We start from the raw sequence: 19,432 nt of genomic DNA on the forward strand, positions 1-19,432 counted from the left end.
TCTCCACCCCTATACCATCTAGTCACCCTACAGTCCGTACATTACAACCAGACATTTGGCCCCACCGAGTCAGGATGCCATCTATCTCCAGCTCTCTCTCCCGTCTGTAAATTTCTTTATGTCATTCCCTGGATGGATCTTGCTATACATGGAAGCATACATCCCAAAATATAGGATATTTTAAAACTCGATATTTTAGAATTTACTATTTTCATTTTTTGATCCAAAACAGATGCCCACTAGATAGGACCTGATTTAATAAAAATTTTGTAAAGTTGTTATATATGAATCTACAGTTTTATCCATAAGAAATCTTTTTTATTTCTATTTTTATTTTTATCTGTATCTATAAGATATTTTTTATGAAGATATAATGATTAAAATCATAGTAAGAATAAGTTACAATAGGATTTTACTGTTATTCTTCTATGCAATTCTATACCGCAGCAAATTCTATGCATTACAAATGTATATTAATATAAAAGGATAACACAACTAATTATGCAGAAAACTAAGTATGTACAATGGTCTAGAAGAATTCTAGTCTTTATTGAACAAGAAAACGCAGGGTCACATAAAAAAAACGCATATAAACCGCATTGATACCGCATTAAACGATAATCTGGATCCGGGACATTTAGACTCTCTCGATCCTCTCCGGGTTTTCTATAGAACACCCCTTGGCAGCCATAATGAATAAAAAGAGGGCAAACTAGTCAGATCCAACAGAGCCACTGAGGAAGAAGGTGGATACCCTTCGAAACGCATCTGGCGTGGACAAATTGGACCTGACTATAAACTGCAACAGTTTGCCATTTGATGTTGGACAAAAGAAAGCGCTTTCTAGGATAAAAAGCTTTATGGCCATCTAGCAGCCACCTATGTACGTGACCGCACTAAAGAGAGGTGGAGCATGTATTCCAATTAAGGAAACCTAAGGTGAACCTGCAGTGGAACAGAGCGAATACCACCAAGCACTGCTACTCACAGCCGGACCTGGAAAAGCACGGTAATACACCATATGAGCCTGTATCTAAACAGCTAGGCCGTTTGCTGTCTGGGGCCCAGCGATATATCTTATCCAGAACTTCCACCACGTGGGACGCCACGGTGAAGACGGCAGAAAGTCCGCATGTGAGTAACAAAATAACTAACCAACTGATTACATGTGCATATATTTCCGCTCAATCGCTTCACTGCTGAAACAATGAACCATTGCTGCTGCGTTCTATAGCGGTGTTAACCAGAGACTTGCCGGACTGTTACATTGTATAACAGAGTATATTTCCGGATCACATACTGGAATACTAAGTCGACTCTCAGGAACTTTATTGTTACATTTAGAAAGACTGAGCTCGAGGATAAATCTCCACAGTCATTTTGCACGGTTGCCCATTATCGCAACCATTTGAACACGTATTATTATTGCACTTATCTTTGTTTTATCACTCAATTTTGATTTTTATATTTTGTATGCACTGGTCACTTATTTCACGTTTTATTTGACAGTGTGGAGTTATTAATCGGTTGCAGCCATTGCTCCAGAGAATCAAATATACTTGGCAATATAGTCTGTACACAATCAGAACCTACGGTTGCCATATCCATGATCCTTGGCCAGTACTATTAGGCCTATATCCTCACTTATTAGTAATACCAGTGGATCTATTTGCAGCATATTTTATCAAGTATATTTATCAATTTTATTAATTTTATTTATGTATTGCGTTTTAATAGGATTTTGATCTGTTTTGGTTGATACTTGCATTGTTATAAATAAATAAATTACTGTCACATTGCCTACTCTGCGATCCAGATATTAGAGTGCCCATCCTTACAACTATTATTGCTTTATTTCTGGTGATCGGGGTACGACATCGGGGTGGAGCACCTTGCCAGCAGGAACCAGGGGTGAGCCGACCTTTACCATATTTTCACATTTATTATGGTATACCAGTGCTGTGACATCACTGTGTGAATTATTCTTGTGTCATGATGCGGTGTTCATTATGCCAGTGCTGTGATATCACTGTGGCTGTTAGCATTAAGCTGTAACATCACTGTACATATAATCCCTGTTGTTAAACAACTAGCAGAAGGACCCAGCTTCGCACGGGTATATTTCATCTATTTCATTTTAATGTTTTTGTGTGTCGTTAAAAGATATAGACAGTATTCCCCATAACAGTGACCTCTACAGCACTCAGAACCTCTACAGAACTCCACAGTCCCCCACCCCTTAACACTGACCCCCCCACAGTGCCCACCACTTTAAAATGGGACCTTCACAGCAGCCCACCCCTTTAACAGTGAGTTTCACAGCAACCCACTCCCTTGACAGTGACCTCCTCAGAGGCCCGCCCCCTTAACAGTGACCTCACAGTACCCTGCTGCCTTAACAGTGACCTCCACAGCAGTTGCCCCTATAATACTGGCCCCTGCCCCGTTAACAGTGACCTCCACAGTGTCCGCGCCTTTAACAGTGACCTCCACAGCAGCTGACCCTTTAATGCAAGGGCGACACGACGACATGTGTCACAACAATTTTTAGAATGATAGGCTATGGTGTCACACTGCGACATGTAATATGCTGTGACTGCGACACGACAGTCGCAAAAAATCCATCCAAGAGGTCGCGTCACGGTAGCGACCTTGCCGTCTGGTAGGTGGGCCCGACATATTTTTGATCAATAATATGCGCTAAGAGCTTCTCCACTGCTTTGCAGTAACTATATGGCGTCATGTATTTGACCCTGTTCACACATTTACCTGTTCACTTAGTCTTAGCGCATATAGTGGTGTGCTGCTACTGTTTTTTGTTTGCTGTATTATGCCGGGTAGCCTGCACCTGCGATTTGTCTCAGGAGGTGCTGCTCCGTTTTTTTGAGATATATATATATATATATATATATATATATATATATTAGAGAAGATGTCAATGTGACATCACTATGTTTGTTATCCTAATTTGTGACATCACTATGTAGATTATCCCTGTATAGTGATAGATCGTGATCATGGTTACTGTACTGTGACATTACTGTGTGAATTACCCTCGTATTTTGATGTTCTGTTCTTCTTACCTGCACTGTGAATATTAGACAGAAAGATGGAATAATATTTTCAACTATAAATTTAAACATTACCTCAAAACCCCCAATAATGATCAGTCCATGTAGGTTGAAGTTGCTTATATTGGCACTGATTTCTTCAAGGTATTTCTTAGGCAGCACCCTATACAAGCAGAACAGTATTATAGAAAGAGTAAAATCAATGCTTACATGTGTAATTAAACCTCAAAGGGTTGTTTGGCAGGTAAACTGTTTTACAAAAGGCTTAGAATGGGTTACAAAAATAAAAAGATCAATACTTACCTGATCCCCACTGCGCCTGTTGCATCGCTTCTCAGGACCCCTACCGGTCTCTCCTTTTGGCCTCTTTCAAGACAGAAGAAATAAACTCTCAGCCATTCACTGATCGCACTGACCCACCTCAATGATTGGCTAAGTGGTCATATCCTGTGTGTCATGTGACCAGGAAGGGGAGACCAGTGGGGAACCTGGGAAATTTTAAACTGGTGTCAGTGAGGCGAGTATTGACTCTGATGTGTTTCTCATTCTGAGCCCTTTATTAGAAATGTTTACCTGCCAGACAACCCTTTAAAATGAAAATGCATCTACAATATATTCAAATCTACCACCATTTCTCTGTTATACTGGATAAAATTTGCACTTGTGACTCTCCATTCATTCACATAATCATATGAGGTCTTATTTTTCATGGGACAAGTTGCATTTTTAATGGCACCATTTACCATATCTTTTTTATTTTATTTTTTTAAATGGGAAAATTCTTTCTGGGGTGAAAAAAATAAATAAAAATAAAATAAAAATCACAATTTTGCCATTTTTGGGAGGTTTTGTTATTACAGCTTTTACTATGCAGTAAAAATGAAAACCTGATTTTACGGGTCAGTACGATTATGGCAATAACCAATCTGTAGATTGTATTTTGTTTTACTATTAGAAAATTCTACTACTTTGAAAAATAAAAACCTTCGAAAACATTTTTTTTGCATCGCTATTTTCTGACACCCATAACTTTTCTGTCTATAGAGCTGTGTAAAGGCTTGTTTTTTTTGTGGGGTGAACTGTAGATTTTATTGGTACCATTTTGGTGTTGTAGGATACTACCTGTGGGTCCGCCATGTTGTCCCGGTCAGATATCTTGTATTTCTACCTCAGATATCTTGTATTACTAAGTTCAGCAAAGAGTTAAAGTGAACAAATAGCTTGGTTACTGGTTAATAATTTTATGAAAAATTAGATTTTTTTTGTTACGGTAAAATCCCTCTCTTGTCTCATTCATTGGAAGACACAGAAAAGACCTTGGATATAGCTGCTGCCACTAGAGGGGGACACTAAGCAAAAAGTGTTAAGCCCTCCCACCAGCTATACCCCTCCTGCAGGCAGTGATGTAATCAGTTTGTACGGAAGAAGTAAAACATGAATAAGGAAAGTGAACCTATGTAACCAATAACCTATCCGAACCACGGGAAAACAACCCAACAAAGGTAACCATGTGCAGTGCACAGTGTAGATAACAGATAATATAGCAGAGGGGTGGTCCTCCAATGAATGAGACAAGAAAGGGATTTTACGGTAACAAAATTTTCTCATTCGTGTGATTGGGGGACACAGCAAAGACCTTGGGACGTTCTAGAGCAGTCCCTATGGGTGGGAAGACAAACAAATAACTTAAGTAGCATGAGGGCTGTCCGCCACTTGCAGCACCCTGCAACTAAACGCCACATTGGAGGATGCAAAAGTACTTTTGTGAAAATGTGTAGGGAGGAGGCACCAACTGCTCTGAAGGAATGGACCGTTACCTGAAGGGGCGGCACTCTGCCCGTGAAACAATAAGCCTCGCTGATAGACATCCTTGGTGGCCGCCAGACCTCACCGAGGACCGTCAGGAACTACAAAGAGGGAGTCTGACTTGCAAAACGATGCCGTTCTGTCCAGATATATTTTGAGTGCTCAGACCGCGTCCAAGGTGTGGAGTGCTTCCCCCTTGGCATGGGCCGAAGCTGGACAGAAAGAAGGAAGAACTATCTCCTCGTTCAGATGGAAAGAGGAGACCACCCTTGGCAGTATAGAGGAAACTGATGTAGAGTCAGAAACGGGGGCTTAGCAGAAAACGCTGCAAGCTCAGACACTAACCGTATAGATGTGATGGCCACAAGAAAAGCAACTTTCCAAGAAAGAAGGCGGAGAGGAATCTCTGTGTTCTAAGGGGGACAGTTGTCCAGGACTAAACTGAGGTCCTATGGAAGAGTAAGCTGATGGTATGGGCGAAATAGTCACGCAACGCCCTGGATAAATGTATGGACTGCTGAGATGGAAGCTACGGGGTGTTGAAAGAAAATGTAAAGGGCCGACAACTGGCCTTTGAGGGACCTTAGGGCCAACCCACCTTCCTGACAATTGAACTACACCAGCAAAAGAAAGACCTCCATGTACGACAGTATATTTTGGAGCAAGTCGGCTTCCTAGCAGCCACATTCGCTCAGATCACTGTACCTGAAAAACCGCAATCTCTTAAGATTGTGGTTTGACCCACCACATCACCAAACGAAATGTGTCTGAATGCGGGTGGAAGATTGGACCTTGGGAGATGGAATCTTTCCTACCAAATCAATGTACCACAACCAACTGGGCCAATCCGGAGCGAAAACAATTGCTGGGATGCCTTCTGCTTTGAGCTTTTTGAGAACCCTTGGAAGCAGCAGCGAGGGAGAATATGTACAGGAGCTTGAACCTGTTCCAGGGAATAACCAGGGCATCGGTCGCTACTGCTCGGGGGTCCTGGACCGGGTTACGAAGCGTGGCACCTTGTTGTTCAGCCTGGACACCATCAGGAAGATGCCATCTGTTGTGGACGTCGTCAAAGGCATCCAGATGAATGGGCCATTCTCCTGGGTGCATGCATTCGCTGCTCAGGCAGTCTGCTATCCAGTTGTCCACTCCTGGGATGTGGACTGCTGATAGAGCTGGAGTCGTCTTCTCCATCCACTTAAAGATCTTTTCTGTCTCTTCCATAGCAGCTTAGCTACGAGTTCCTCCTTGATTAGGTAGACCACTGCGGTTGCATTGTCGGATTGAAGCTGGACTGGGAGGCTTATCAAAAACTAAGTCCAGTGTTCTGAGAACTAGAAGAATGGCTTGGGGCTCCCAGATGTTGATTGGGAGCCTCACCTCTAGTTGGGACTATTGGCCCTAGAGTATGTGGTTAAGGAAAATACTTCCCCAACTGCTTAGACTCGCATGTGTGGTTAGGACTGACCAATAAGGGAGGAAGGATCTGCCCTTGGACAGGTTGGAGGGGTGGAGCCACCAGTGGAGTGAGTGGAGAGACCCAGCTGAGAGAAGAATGGGAGGGATCCAGGGAGGTCATAGATTTGTCCCAAGACCTGAGGATTGCCCTCTGTAGACGACAGGTGTGGAACTTTCAGTAAGGCACAGCCTCCCTTGACGCCACCATGAGACCTAGAGTTACAACACCACCGCTCCATCCATTGAGGAGGAGTAATGTAGGTGACTCACAGCATGTGAACTGAATAAGTATGTTCGCTGCAGTAGGATGTCAGGGCAATTACATCATTTCCCCAAAAAAGAGGCAATGCTGAAGCTGTCACAACATATATTGTTAGCGCCAATGTCAGCTGAAGAACCCTCAGCCGAAGTGAGTAGACTCCTCAGCTATAGCATCTCATACCATTGCAAATACCAAGACTGTTGATGGCGGCAATGAGCAGACTTATTAGCTATGACCCCAAGTGCCAGTAGTCAGAGCTACGGCATCCATTGGTAGCGTAAAATGAGCAGGAGGTCCACCTGAGAAGGAAAAGTAGACACAATCACCACAACTAAGACCAGAGTGAAGGTTCCACCTATAGAAGAGGGAATGCGTTAGCACCTACAGCATACAATGCCAAGGCAGATACTTTGCATGGAGTAGAGGATAATATTGTTAGAAACTACAGATCCAGCGCCTAGTGCAAATGCATTATGTCAGGAAGGAATCACTTCAATGAGGGCGAACGCAAACACTGCACCTAAAATGGGGAGGGCAATACAGTAGCGGCCACAGTATCTGGTGTTCTTTTAATACTCCACTTGAGATGGAGGAGAGCTAGAAGAGGACAGAGTATGCAGGATTGGTGCAATACTGGACCCACAGGTTTAATGTGGGAGTAACCACAGTAGTCTGTGCAAGTGCAGATACTGCCTTGATATAAGGTGCAGGTATAAGTACAATGACGGTGTAATGCATTTTTCCCAAGGGGATTGAAGGCACAAGAAGTTGTGTTGTGGGTCAACTGCTTGGGAAGACAGAGGCTGCTTTATCTGCTGGATCTCAAAACCTCTGTCTCTAATCAACATGTAAGAACTTTCAGGGGGTACGTATGACTTTTTGATCTTTTTTTTATGAAATTTTTTTGTGGGAACAAGGTGACCAAAAATGGCAAATCGTGCATTTTTTTCCCATTCACTGTGCAGGAAAAATATATATTAGTCTGGACATTTTCAGACCTGTTAGGGTTATTTTTTTTTTATTGTTTATTAGATTTTTTATATTTATGTTTTTTTTTGTTACTTTTCTTTTTTTTTTTTTTTTTTTTTTAGCTTTTTACAAATCTTTTAACTGTAATTTTTGTCCCCTTGGAGGGACTTGTACATATTATCTTCTGATCTTGCTTTTACCATGGACTGCATCAGAATACTATTGCTGGGATTCTGACAGGCCACCTGCCGACCTGTGCCAGAGACATTGCTTAGCAGCCAGTTAGCTATGACATCACTGGGAGCCTGGATCCCTGGAACTGATGATAGTCCTGCAATTTCGCCGATGGGGCTCTGATGTAATCCCACATATGCTGTGGTTGCTACTGACAATCTGCATCTGAGGGGTTAAATGACAAAGACTGCTGTCATCGCAGATTCCTGTCACTACCGGCGAGTGTCTACTATTGTATACAGCTGACATCTGCCATGTATGGGGTGAACTCGGCATGTGAGCCAATCCCATGTACATTTATGTACAGCAGTATGTAGTAAGAGGTTAAAAGTAAGAAGTTGGAAAAGTTGAATAAAAATGTTACCTTTTAGTTCCAAGACGTGAACCACCTTGTCCTGTCCATCCGCCAACACCTCCCCATCCAATTTCTTCAATCTAGTTATATAAAAATGAAAAAATTCAACCCCAAATGTGATAGTAACATAACATTGGCACAACTAGGGTTTCTCCAATTTTCTAAAATTGCTCAAAACATGGGTGTGGATTGGCAGGAAGGGCATAGCTTTACAAGAAAGGTTTTGCGCCAAAAGTGCTCCATAACTCTGAAAGTAAGCCAACCAATTCTTGGTATAAAGCTAGTCGAAAGCATCTCTCCCTACACCAGAATCTTCCAGCCTGAGCCCTTGTGATAAATCTGGTGCAGGTCTAGACAGTCTGTCTGTCTGACACCTTCTACAGATGAAACTCGAAAAATTAGAATATCGTGCAAAGTTAATTTATTTCAGTAATGCAACTTAAAAGGTGACACTAACATATGAGATAGACTCATTACATGCAAAGCGAGATATTCCAAGCCTTTATTTGTTATAATTTGGATGATTATGGCTTACAGCTTATGAAACCCCATTCTCAGGTCCCCTTTGCTCAGGGGATTTGGATTAATTAGCTGACTAGAGTGTGACACTTTAAGCCTAGAATATTGAACCTTTTCATAATATTCTAATTTTAAGCTGCATTAATGCAATTCCTTTTAATTTGCATTAGTGAAATGAATGGACTTTTGCACAATATTCTAATTTTTGGAGTTTCACCTGTATAGCAGTGGTCCCGACTCCCAATGACTGAGCTGCGGACCGGTCCCGGGCCCTGGATGATGTGGCATCGGGCCACATACTGGTATAGGGAGGAGGAAACTTCATCCCTGCTCAGTGGGTGTTGTCTTTGCCCTCACTGTGATGACGTCTTCACAGAGAAGAAACATGTTAATTTACATATCTATACAGTATGTATGTATATGTATAACTAGAATGCTAATCATTTTTCCCATTAACACTGTACTTATCTGTACTTTCTATTAAAGGTAATCAAGTGACAAAATAAATTTTTAATTTAAAGGGGTTATCCAAGACTATTTAATTCCCCCCATATGCCCAGGCCCCTCACAATGAACTTACCTGGCTCCCTGCGCCGCTCCAGCTTCTCCCCGTGCGAGGATGAAAACATCTGGTGTCGGGGGAGAGCAGCCAATGGCAGGCAGGGACAAGCCTCCCTAGCGTCAGCCGGGATGCTAGGGAGGCTCGTCCCCGTCTGCGATTGGCTGTTCCCCTTTCCCGACACTGGATCTTTTCATCCATGCACGGGGAGAAGCAGCAGCGGTGTAGGGACCAGGAGCGGTTTTCAGTGTGGGGGGAATTGAATAGTCCAATTACTATTAGACAAAGATCCCATAATGATTATATGGGCCACACTTATTGTACTTTGCCAAACTGATTACAGTATAGTGTAAGATCATGTGTTATTGCTGTTGAAGGGAATCTATCACCCTGTCCCAGGCGAGATGGGACTAAGCTCCGATCACCAGGAGGCCATGTAACAGTGGAGCGGGCCAGTGCATTGGACCTATACAGCAAGCTATTCTGTTTCTGAGTTTGGGATATAGCATGGTTTCTGTGCTATGCTGTTTACGTAGGTACTATGTGTAGGAGTAAGAGATGTGAGGTTTAATGCAGACAAAATGGAGTCAGATACCAGTAAAGGAAAGTTCCAGAGTTTTCCTGGCTGACCAGTCTAGAATCTTCCAGTTAAAATCATTCCAGTAAACTAAAAGGAAGATTCTAGGGACTTCTGTTTGTTGAATGACCAGTATGATAATGATGGGTGTGAGCGGTTGGCAGACTGCGGGGGTTGTAGTAGTGTTATGTAAGACCTTTGTGTATATATACTCTTACTTGCAGTGATACAGTTTGTAACAGTACTAACCACCATGCTGTACCCTGTGCTTATACTGGGCACAGTAGTAAAGATCTACTTCATATATTATAAAACTAACAACGAGCATTTGGAATATTATTCTATGATGATATAAACGCCTAGACGACTAAGTGCTGACGGACACTTGATGCAGCGAGTGCGGGAGTGCATTGAGGATCCAGATAACGTCCAGGCAAGCCCTGTGTTTCCTTCACTTACACCCTCTTTTCACTCTTCTGACACTATGCACTGCAATGGGAGCTCTGCTGTCTCCCGACCACCTGGGCTTAGTTTCATCTCGCCTCAGTAACCGAGAGATGAGACAAACCCTTTAAGACGTGGTTCTGATCTAAGAAAAAAACACTGAAATCCTCACCCCTGGCAACGTTAAAAGAAGGTCCAGAGACTAAGAACTTCATTGAAATGATGTTTGTGATTCTATGTTATTTAGGAAATGTACTTTTTCGGATCTCTCAGCACTGCAGTTATGACCAAGGAGCCCAATAATTACACCTGAGCTACTGGTATCATCTTAAACTATGTACTATATGGATGTATTTATTTTAATATACACACAGGGGGACATTTGTTAAAGAGGACCTTTCACTACTCTACAAACGAAAAACTAACTATACCTGTGGGCAGAGCGGCGCCCAGGGGTCCCCCTGCACTTACTAGTAAGTCTGGGCGCCGCTCCGTTCGCCCGGTATAGGCTCCGGTGTCTGCGCTCCCTCTGACTGATTTCTTGTAGGAGGCGTGTCCCTTGCTGCACTGCTGGCCAATCGCAGCGCACAGCTCATAGCCTGGCTATGACCTGAAATTATACGCCGGTCTTAATCCCTCTGCGCTACTGGTGGATGCGCCAAAAGTTATGTAGAGGCGCAGGCCTCTACATAACTGGCTCTTGCTGCCGCCAGCCGTGCGACATGCTTTAAAACTATGCCAGCTCCCTGGCTGGCGTAGTTTAAAGGGAACCTGTCACCGGGATTTTGTGTATAGAGCTGAGGACACGGGCTGCTAGATGGCCGCTAGCACATCTGCAATATCTAGTCCCCATAGCTCTGTGTTTTTTTAATGTGTCAAAAACCCGATTTGATACATATCCAATTAACCTGAGATAAGTCCTGCTCCTGACTCATCTCACGTACAGGACTCATCTCAGGTTAATTTGCATATGGATCAAATCGTTTTTTTTTTACACAATAAAAATACACACAGAGCTATGGGGACTGGATATTGCGGATGTGCTAGCGGCCATCTAGAAACCCATGTCCTCAGCTCTATACACAGAATCCCGGTGACAGGTTCCCTTTAAGGCCATTTTCCATGTCATAAACTCAAGTGGATAATGAAGAATGAGACAGGCCGGCCGCCTGCCCTCTTCCCCACCCACGCCACTCCTCCTCCAAACACTTTTGCGACAAAATCTGCGACCTAATTATGCCGAAAACTGGCATAAATCAGATAATAAATGACCTCCGCAGTCTTTATCTGAGAAGAGGCTAAAGACACGGCTCAGGCACAGACCCTGTACAGCAGCACATAATTCAAGTCTGTAGGCGTGACACACACGTGATTTAGCTTGCAACTATTTTTTTCATCACAGAGACCATGTTAAAAAATGTTCTGTGTGCTCCGTATAAAACAGTATGTACAGTATGGCCCCACAGAATGTCATGGGCGCCGCTTCATACCGCACTCCAGTTGTGAGGATGTGGGCTAATCTTCATTGTCCACATGTAGCAGCTGCCACAACAATTCTTTAAGTAAAACTAGGGCTGTATACACATCTGGGCCATAGCCACCATTTGTAATGGAAGCCATAAAACTGTGCCCGATGGACCACTGACTTATAATGTGGTCAGCCGATGTTCAAGGATTCTGTCATTTTGCAAAAAATAGTGCTGTGTACCTGACAGAATGCTATACGCGGATGGGAACAGACCCCAAGCACTACAAGTGTCACTGTGTACACCTGGACAAAGTGTTCCACTGTAAGAGAATAGAAATAGAAGGTCACCCTCAAATCTCAGTGGGCTATTAGCGCTGCCATCTAGTGGTCAACAGTGGGGAATGTCCTACTAAAGGAAAACTAGCAGTCCTGTTAGTCAGTGAAGTAACATCTTTTCACATAGGGGGTCATTTACTCATCTGAAATATGCCAGTTCTAAAATTGTCAGTGTGGCGCGGGCATAGAAAACGGTATTAGGCGTAGAAAATAGTCTAAATGTAAGACAGCTAGGAAGCTGTCTTACATCTAGAACTGGCGCTGGATGCGCCCAAGAAGTGGGGCTGCAAAAGATTTGGACAGCACACCCTGTGCTGTCCGCATCTGTAGTTCCGTTCCGCGGGCCCGCAAAAATATAGAGCAATTCCTATTCTTGTCCGCAAAATGCAGTGCAATCTGCAATCATTATGGTATAGAGCAGGAGGAGCGGAGCAGATCGTTATATAGTTTTATGGGGAAAGATTCAGTATAACCTGTATTGTATTCATTAAAACGTTGCTCCTTCTTTGCTGAGGACTCATATGGATGGTCCTTCTCGGTGACTGACAGCTAACCCTGCATGAGTAAGCATATATCACAGTCAATCGGTAAGTAGGACCACCTACATACAAGCTGTAACGAGTCTTTTCCCATAAGACTATATATGATTCAGCTCAGCTCCTCCTGCTCTATCACATTGCGTGCAGATTGCACTGAATATTCATGGCGAGAGGTTCCCTTTAATTGCCCACAGATGTAAAAAAATTTACGTTTACAGGAGACCGTCTCAAAAAGACAAGCGTGAGGAACATGATTCAGCCTCCAACGCCACCACCCGTCAATGCTTCTGGTATGAGACACTTGTCAAAGGCTCTAGGTTATATAATGTATTATAAAATGTACCTGTCCTTTAGCAAGGCCCTCAAATCCATCATGGACAGCAAACATCCTGTGCCCTTGGATAATGCCAATTCTGACAGTGGCTCTCACGGCAGCATTCATGCCAGCGGCAGGGGCTCCGACATTCAACACAGCCAGGTTGTATCCGCTCTGCAAGTGATGAGAAAAAAATGGACAGCTTTTCTAAGTAGATGCTTTAAATTACAGCATTTATATGAGAATTAAAGGGATAACCCCATCTGGAATATGGCTAGGATAGGTCATTAACCCTTAGGATACCAAAGGTTTTTTCATTTTTCCGTTTTAATTTTTCTTCCGTATCACCCTTGAGCCCTAACATTTTTATATTTCCGTTCACCTAGCTGTATGAGGGCTTATTTTTTGTGATAAAAGTTGTACTTTCTAATGCCACCATTAATTATGGCATACAATGTGGTGAGAAGCAGTAAAAAGAAAAATTGGAATTGGAAAAAAAACGCAATTCCTCCACCATTTTACGGGTTTTGTTTCCATGGCGTTCCGTTTCCGGCAAAACTGACCGATGCCCTTCATTCTCTGGGTTAGTACGATTACAATACCACATATTTATTCTTTTTTTATGTCTAAAATAAATTGAAACAGAAAAAAAGTTTTTTTTACATCACCATATTCTGACCCCTATAACTTTTTTTATAGTTATATCCACCGAGCTGTGCGGGGGGCTAATTTTTTGCGGGACAATCTGTAGTTTTTATTGATACCATTTTGTAGTGTGTGACTTTTTGATCACATTTTTGGGCTAAGAGAAACAATGAAAAAATGCCAAATTGGCCATTTTGACCCTTTTTTCCGTTGGGCCATTTGCCGTATTGGAAAAATATTTTCATATTGTGATAGTACGGGTGTTTTCGGTCGCGTGATATCCATGATGTTTATATCTATATTTTTTATTATACAGAAAGGGGGTGAGTTAAACTTTTATATTTTTTTATTTTATTTCTTTGTAAAGATTCTAAAGCTCATATATGAGTGTACAAAATGCATTTTTTATTTTGAACAATCATGGATTTTAAAATGGATTTACTGAGAATTGCTCATTTCCTATGTTGGCCTGTCACCTGGTGGCCAAAATAAGAATTGCAACTTCAATACGGTCAGCCTCTTAAGCGAGGCTGAGAGCATTTAAACCAATTACTGGCATCTTCACTGGCCACGGAGGATGCCGGTATGATCCACGGAAGCGTGAGCTTCTGGGTTTGTGACCTTTAGATGCCATGATCTCACGTGATCACGGCATCTAAAGCCTTTAATTATTGCCGGTCGCCGTAATCAGCTGTGGGTCTCTGCCGGCCATGATGCCTGCTGCATGTGCGAGCGGGTACCATGTTTGCCTATCACTCCAGCGCAGTACATGTACGCCGCTGGTAGCGAAAGGGTTGTGCCATGTTTGCCTATCACTCCAGCGCCGTACATGTACGCCGCTGGTAGCGAAAGGGTCATATGTCAGATAGGTGCAGGTTCCATGTGTGGGATTCACAATTTTGCAGAACTAACCCTCCGATTGACTGCGCTGGCTTGGCTATTTTCAGAAGTCCCATAGTGGTGAATGGAGAGCAAGCCACGCAAGCGCTGTCACCTCTCCATTCACCGCTTTGGGACTGCTGGAAATAGCCGAATTAGCGCTTAGCTGTTTCTGTAACTCCCAAAACCGTGAACGGGGGGGGGGTGGGGGGGTGGCCGGCCATGCTGCTCTCAGTTCATTTTGGGGGACCCTCCTGTTCTGGACAGGGAAGCAAGTCCTAGAGGTGGGACCTGCACCTCTCAGACATTGATGGCATATCATAATGATATCCCATCAATGTCCCAGATAAAAATACAATAAAAATACCGGTTTGCTAATCAGAGCAGCGAAGTAGGCAGAAAATTGTCAGGGCCGTGCCATGTATCTGTCCCTGTAAATCTACGGGAACAGCCCCCCCACAGGTGAAGTCCTGCTGGTTTATTAGAATCGATCCTGTCGTCTCTAACCAGAACGACCTTAAAGATCTGAATGCTGTGCAAGTCACCAATGTTACAATAACACACCGAGAACATTGCAGACCTTGGTGTCGGGTGGTCGTATGTGAGCCAGTGTCCTGTACACATTCCAGGTGTTTTCAAAGCTCCTGAAAAACAAGTTAGTATGTACTGAGGTGGAAGTTTATGGTTGTATATACTGTACATAAAACGAGTCTTCCTAATGCTATGATAACACTGCCTATATAACCAGTAAATGCCACATCCCAGCATATTTGTTATGACCTTTTTAAATGTGTTTACTTGTTTTAGGTTTAGTGTAACAAACATTCTGTTACTACATGGAAACCACCAACAAGTAGGGTAGCTAACAGAACTGTTGCTCAATTTCCTCCACAAAACTAGCAAACTTGCCTTGTGCCAGGTTTATTATGTGCTTTAGGCAACTTTCAAACTTTCTTTTAACTTTTCCGGTAATGAGATCAGTCATAGGTTCTCAATACCGGAGAACAACGCTTCAGTTTTGTCCCTATTCATTGTCAATGGGGACAAAACATAACTGAACATAACAGAATGCTCCAAAATGCATTCCGATCCGCTTGGTTGCGTCCCCATATTGGAGATCAAACTGCAGCATGCTGCGGTTTTCTATCTGTCATGGGATGCGGAGCAAAACGGATCCTTCATGACACACAAGGTAAGTCAATGGGGACGGATAAAATCTGAGACACTTAGCCAATATATTTTGATCAAAACAGATCTGTGCCCGCCTACCAAGCGCCAAGGTGGTCTCAGGTCAGGCGGGTCCTACGCTAAACCTACTTAAGCCATTGAGCTCCTATGTTCAGGAGCGCAGACACCGCACATATGGTGTGCTGCTCCGAGTCACCTCGATGTGCATCAAGCAACCATATAAATGAACTAAACCTAGCCTTATACTAGTGATTTTTGTCACCCGTAATGTTTGATCTTGACCACCTTTTGCTGTTCATAACCGTTTTCTAATGACAGTAAAGGACTAAGGTAAACACGGACTACAAGACTGATCTGTGAATCATCTGAGCTCACATGTTGTTGAGTTTTTGTGTCTTTTTAATTTACGGGTTGTCACCTAGAATGACAAGCTTCACTGGAAGACCATGAAAGACAAGTCGTTTAGAAAACTGAAATCTATAGTGTATGGCCGGCTACTGTGATCTCTAATAGTAGATTGTGATTTACTGGTTGTCTACTTTTATTATGTACGATATTCCCATTTGAGAGTCCCATTGATATGGTGCTATAATGAGTTAACCTAGCCTCCCCCTACAGTATAAAATAGCTGTACACAGGCAGCGTCTGCCATGTGGCTATTAGAAAAGAACAATACTGAAATTGCAGTATGTGATAGCAGTAAATGATTCCTCAATGCTCACCTTCCTCTTAATTTAAGGGCTTCATTAAATCTCTTTTCATTCATAGCCTGCGTCACTTCCTTGGTCTGAAAACATAAAACAACAGGATATTACAACCATCAAGTTTTTTTTGCAAAAAAAAAAAAAAAAAAAAAAGCTAAATGAGTCCAGAGATCTCCCCATTCATTACCCCAATTGTTCTGCTAGATTTATTTCAAGCTGGCAGCTCAGGGTGTGTGTAATTCTCGGGGGGGGGGGGGGGGGGGGGGGGGTGTCCTCTCTGCTGCAGCTCTCTCCCTGTAACTGCCACAGCTTCTAACAGAAGATAGGGCTAATGACATTTTAAAGGGGCTGTCCGGGTCCAGAACTGAACCCGGACATATCCCCTTCTTCACCCAGACAGCCCCTCTGAGATAAGCATGGGAGCATTTCATGCTCGGATGCTCTTCCTCACCCTGCGCTGTATCGCCCATTAGTGCCGGTGATGTCACCGGGAACACTGCTAGGCAGAAGCCTCCACCAATGTTGGTTGAACATGACAATTTTTGTAGGAGCGACCAACCGTCCAATGTGTATGGTGGTGTCCCAAGTGTTCCCAATGGCAAATGTCAGGGAAAATATGGGTCAAAGTATTGGATTTTAGCAAGCCTGGCAATTTTGTTCTCAAGGGAAATAAGCCACCACCAGCAGTGCTCGGCAGCGGGTTACTTCCAGCTCCTTGAAAACACATGCATGCACGGCCGAGCTGAGTGTGTAAGTGTATGGGGAAGTCAAAGGGAATAGGTGTGAAGCGATGGCCAAGGTGTATGGCCACCTTTACTTTCTCTTCCATCTGTCACCTTTCCTACAGTCTGTAATAAGGCAATAGAGCAGACTATATAGAGGGTAATAAGGCAATAGAGCAGACTATACAGAGGGTAATAAGGCAATAGAGTAGACTATATAGAGGGTAATAAGGCAATAGAGCAGACTATACAGAGGGTAATAAGGCAATAGAGTAGACTATACAGAGGGTAATATGGCAATAGAGCAGACTATATAGAGGGTAATAAGGCAATAGAGCAGACTATACAGAGGGTAATAAGGCAATAGAGTAGACTATACAGAGGGTAATAAGGCAATAGAGCAGACTATACAGAGGGTAATAAGGCAATAGAGCAGACTATACAGAGGGTAATAAGGCAATAGAGCAGACTATACAGAGGGTAATAAGGCAATAGAGCAGACTATACAGAGGGTAATAAGGCAATAGAGCAGACTATACAGAGGGTAATAAGGCAATAGAGTAGACTATACAGAGGGTAATAAGGCAATAGAGCAGACTACAGAGGGTAATAAGGCAATAAGCAGACTATACAGAGGGTAATAAGGCAATAGAGCAGACTATACAGAGGGTAATAAGGCAATAGAGCAGACTATACAGAGGGTAATAAGGCAATAGAGCAGACTATACAGAGGGTAATAAGGCAATAGAGCAGACTATACAGAGGGTAATAAGGCAATAGAGCAGACTATACAGAGGGTAATAAGGCAATAGAGTAGACTATACAGAGGGTAATAAGGCAATAGAGCAGACTATACAGAGGGTAATAAGGCAATAGAGTAGACTATACAGAGGGTAATAAGGCAATAGAGCAGACTATACAGAGGGTAATAAGGCAATAGAGCAGACTATACAGAGGGTAATAAGGCAATAGAGTAGACTATACAGAGGGCAATAAGGCAATAGAGTAGACTATACAGAGGGCAATAAGGCAATAAAGCAGACTATACAGAGGGTAATAAGGCAATAAAGCAGACTATACAGAGGGTAATAAGGCAATAAAGCAGACTATACAGAGGGTAATAAGGCAATAGAGCAGACTATACAGAGGGTAATAAGGCAATAGAGCAGACTATACAGAGGGTAATAAGGCAATAGAGCAGACTATACAGAGGGTAATAAGGCAATAGAGCAGACTATACAGAGGGTAATAAGGCAATAGAGTAGACTATACAGAGGGCAATAAGGCAATAAAGCAGACTATACAGAGGGTAATAAGGCAATAAAGCAGACTATACAGAGGGTAATAAGGCAATAAAGCAGACTATACAGAGGGTAATAAGGCAATAGAGCAGACTATACAGAGGGTAATAAGGCAATAGAGCAGACTATAAAGAGGGTAATAAGGCAATAGAGCAGACTATACAGAGGGTAATAAGGCAATAGAGTAGACTATACAGAGGGTAATAAGGCAATAAAGCAGACTATACAGAGGGTAATAAGGCAATAGAGCAGACTATAAAGAGGGTAATAAGGCAATAGAGCAGACTATACAGAGGGTAATAAGGCAATAGAGCAGACTACAGAGGGTAATAAGGCAATAAAGCAGACTATACAGGGTAATAAGGCAATAAAGCAGACTATACAGAGGGTAATAAGGCAATAAAGCAGACTATACAGAGGGTAATAAGGCAATAGAGCAGACTATACAGAGGGTAATAAGGCAATAGAGCAGACTATACAGAGGGTAATAAGGCAATAGAGCAGACTATACAGAGGGTAATAAGGCAATAGAGCAGACTATACAGAGGGTAATAAGGCAATAGAGCAGACTATAAAGAGGGTAATAAGGCAATAGAGCAGACTATACAGAGGGTAATAAGGCAATAGAGCAGACTACAGAGGGTAATAAGGCAATAAAGCAGACTATACAGGGTAATAAGGCAATAAAGCAGACTATACAGAGGGTTTACTTCTGGTGAATAAGTCTACAGATAAACATTTCTATCTAAAGAGCATTTATAAGGTGAGCAGCGTCTTACCACTTGAACACATTCCATTAAAGGCAAGCGGATTGCTTGATTCCCAGACAAACTGACCACACAAGCTGGTGTATCTGGTGTTCCTTCCAACAAGGCCATCACAGCTTCAACTCCCATGCGACTTCCCTAGATAAGCAGAACGACCTGTTATTAGTGCGGCTAACTCCACTATATTCACAAACTGGGCTCCACTGGAGAAATATATGTTAACTATGAAAGAAGGCACTCTCCTTGTCAGCTTCCCCATTGACATCAGAGAAATCCCTATTAAAGGGTTTCTGTCACCACACTTTTCACTATT

At 42.8% G+C, this 19,432-nt stretch overlaps 1 protein-coding gene across 3 annotated transcripts in view; it reads right to left on the reverse strand.

Moving 5' to 3' along the window:
- Positions 1-19,432, reverse strand: part of PFKM (phosphofructokinase, muscle) — an 82,855-nt gene that overhangs the window by 18,455 nt on the left and 44,968 nt on the right. For all 3 annotated transcript variants that reach the window (XM_044284528.1, XM_044284529.1, XM_044284530.1), the window contains exons 12-17: positions 19,132-19,257; positions 16,348-16,412; positions 15,018-15,081; positions 12,941-13,087; positions 8,165-8,235; positions 3,147-3,234 (exon numbers count right to left, since the gene is read on the reverse strand). In XM_044284528.1, the coding sequence (XP_044140463.1) occupies positions 3,147-3,234; positions 8,165-8,235; positions 12,941-13,087; positions 15,018-15,081; positions 16,348-16,412; positions 19,132-19,257 (561 nt within the window). The remainder of the gene's footprint in view (positions 1-3,146; positions 3,235-8,164; positions 8,236-12,940; positions 13,088-15,017; positions 15,082-16,347; positions 16,413-19,131; positions 19,258-19,432) is intronic.

Source organism: Bufo gargarizans, chromosome 3, assembly GCF_014858855.1.
Source record: "Bufo gargarizans isolate SCDJY-AF-19 chromosome 3, ASM1485885v1, whole genome shotgun sequence".
NCBI classification, from domain to species: Eukaryota; Metazoa; Chordata; class Amphibia; order Anura; family Bufonidae; genus Bufo; species Bufo gargarizans.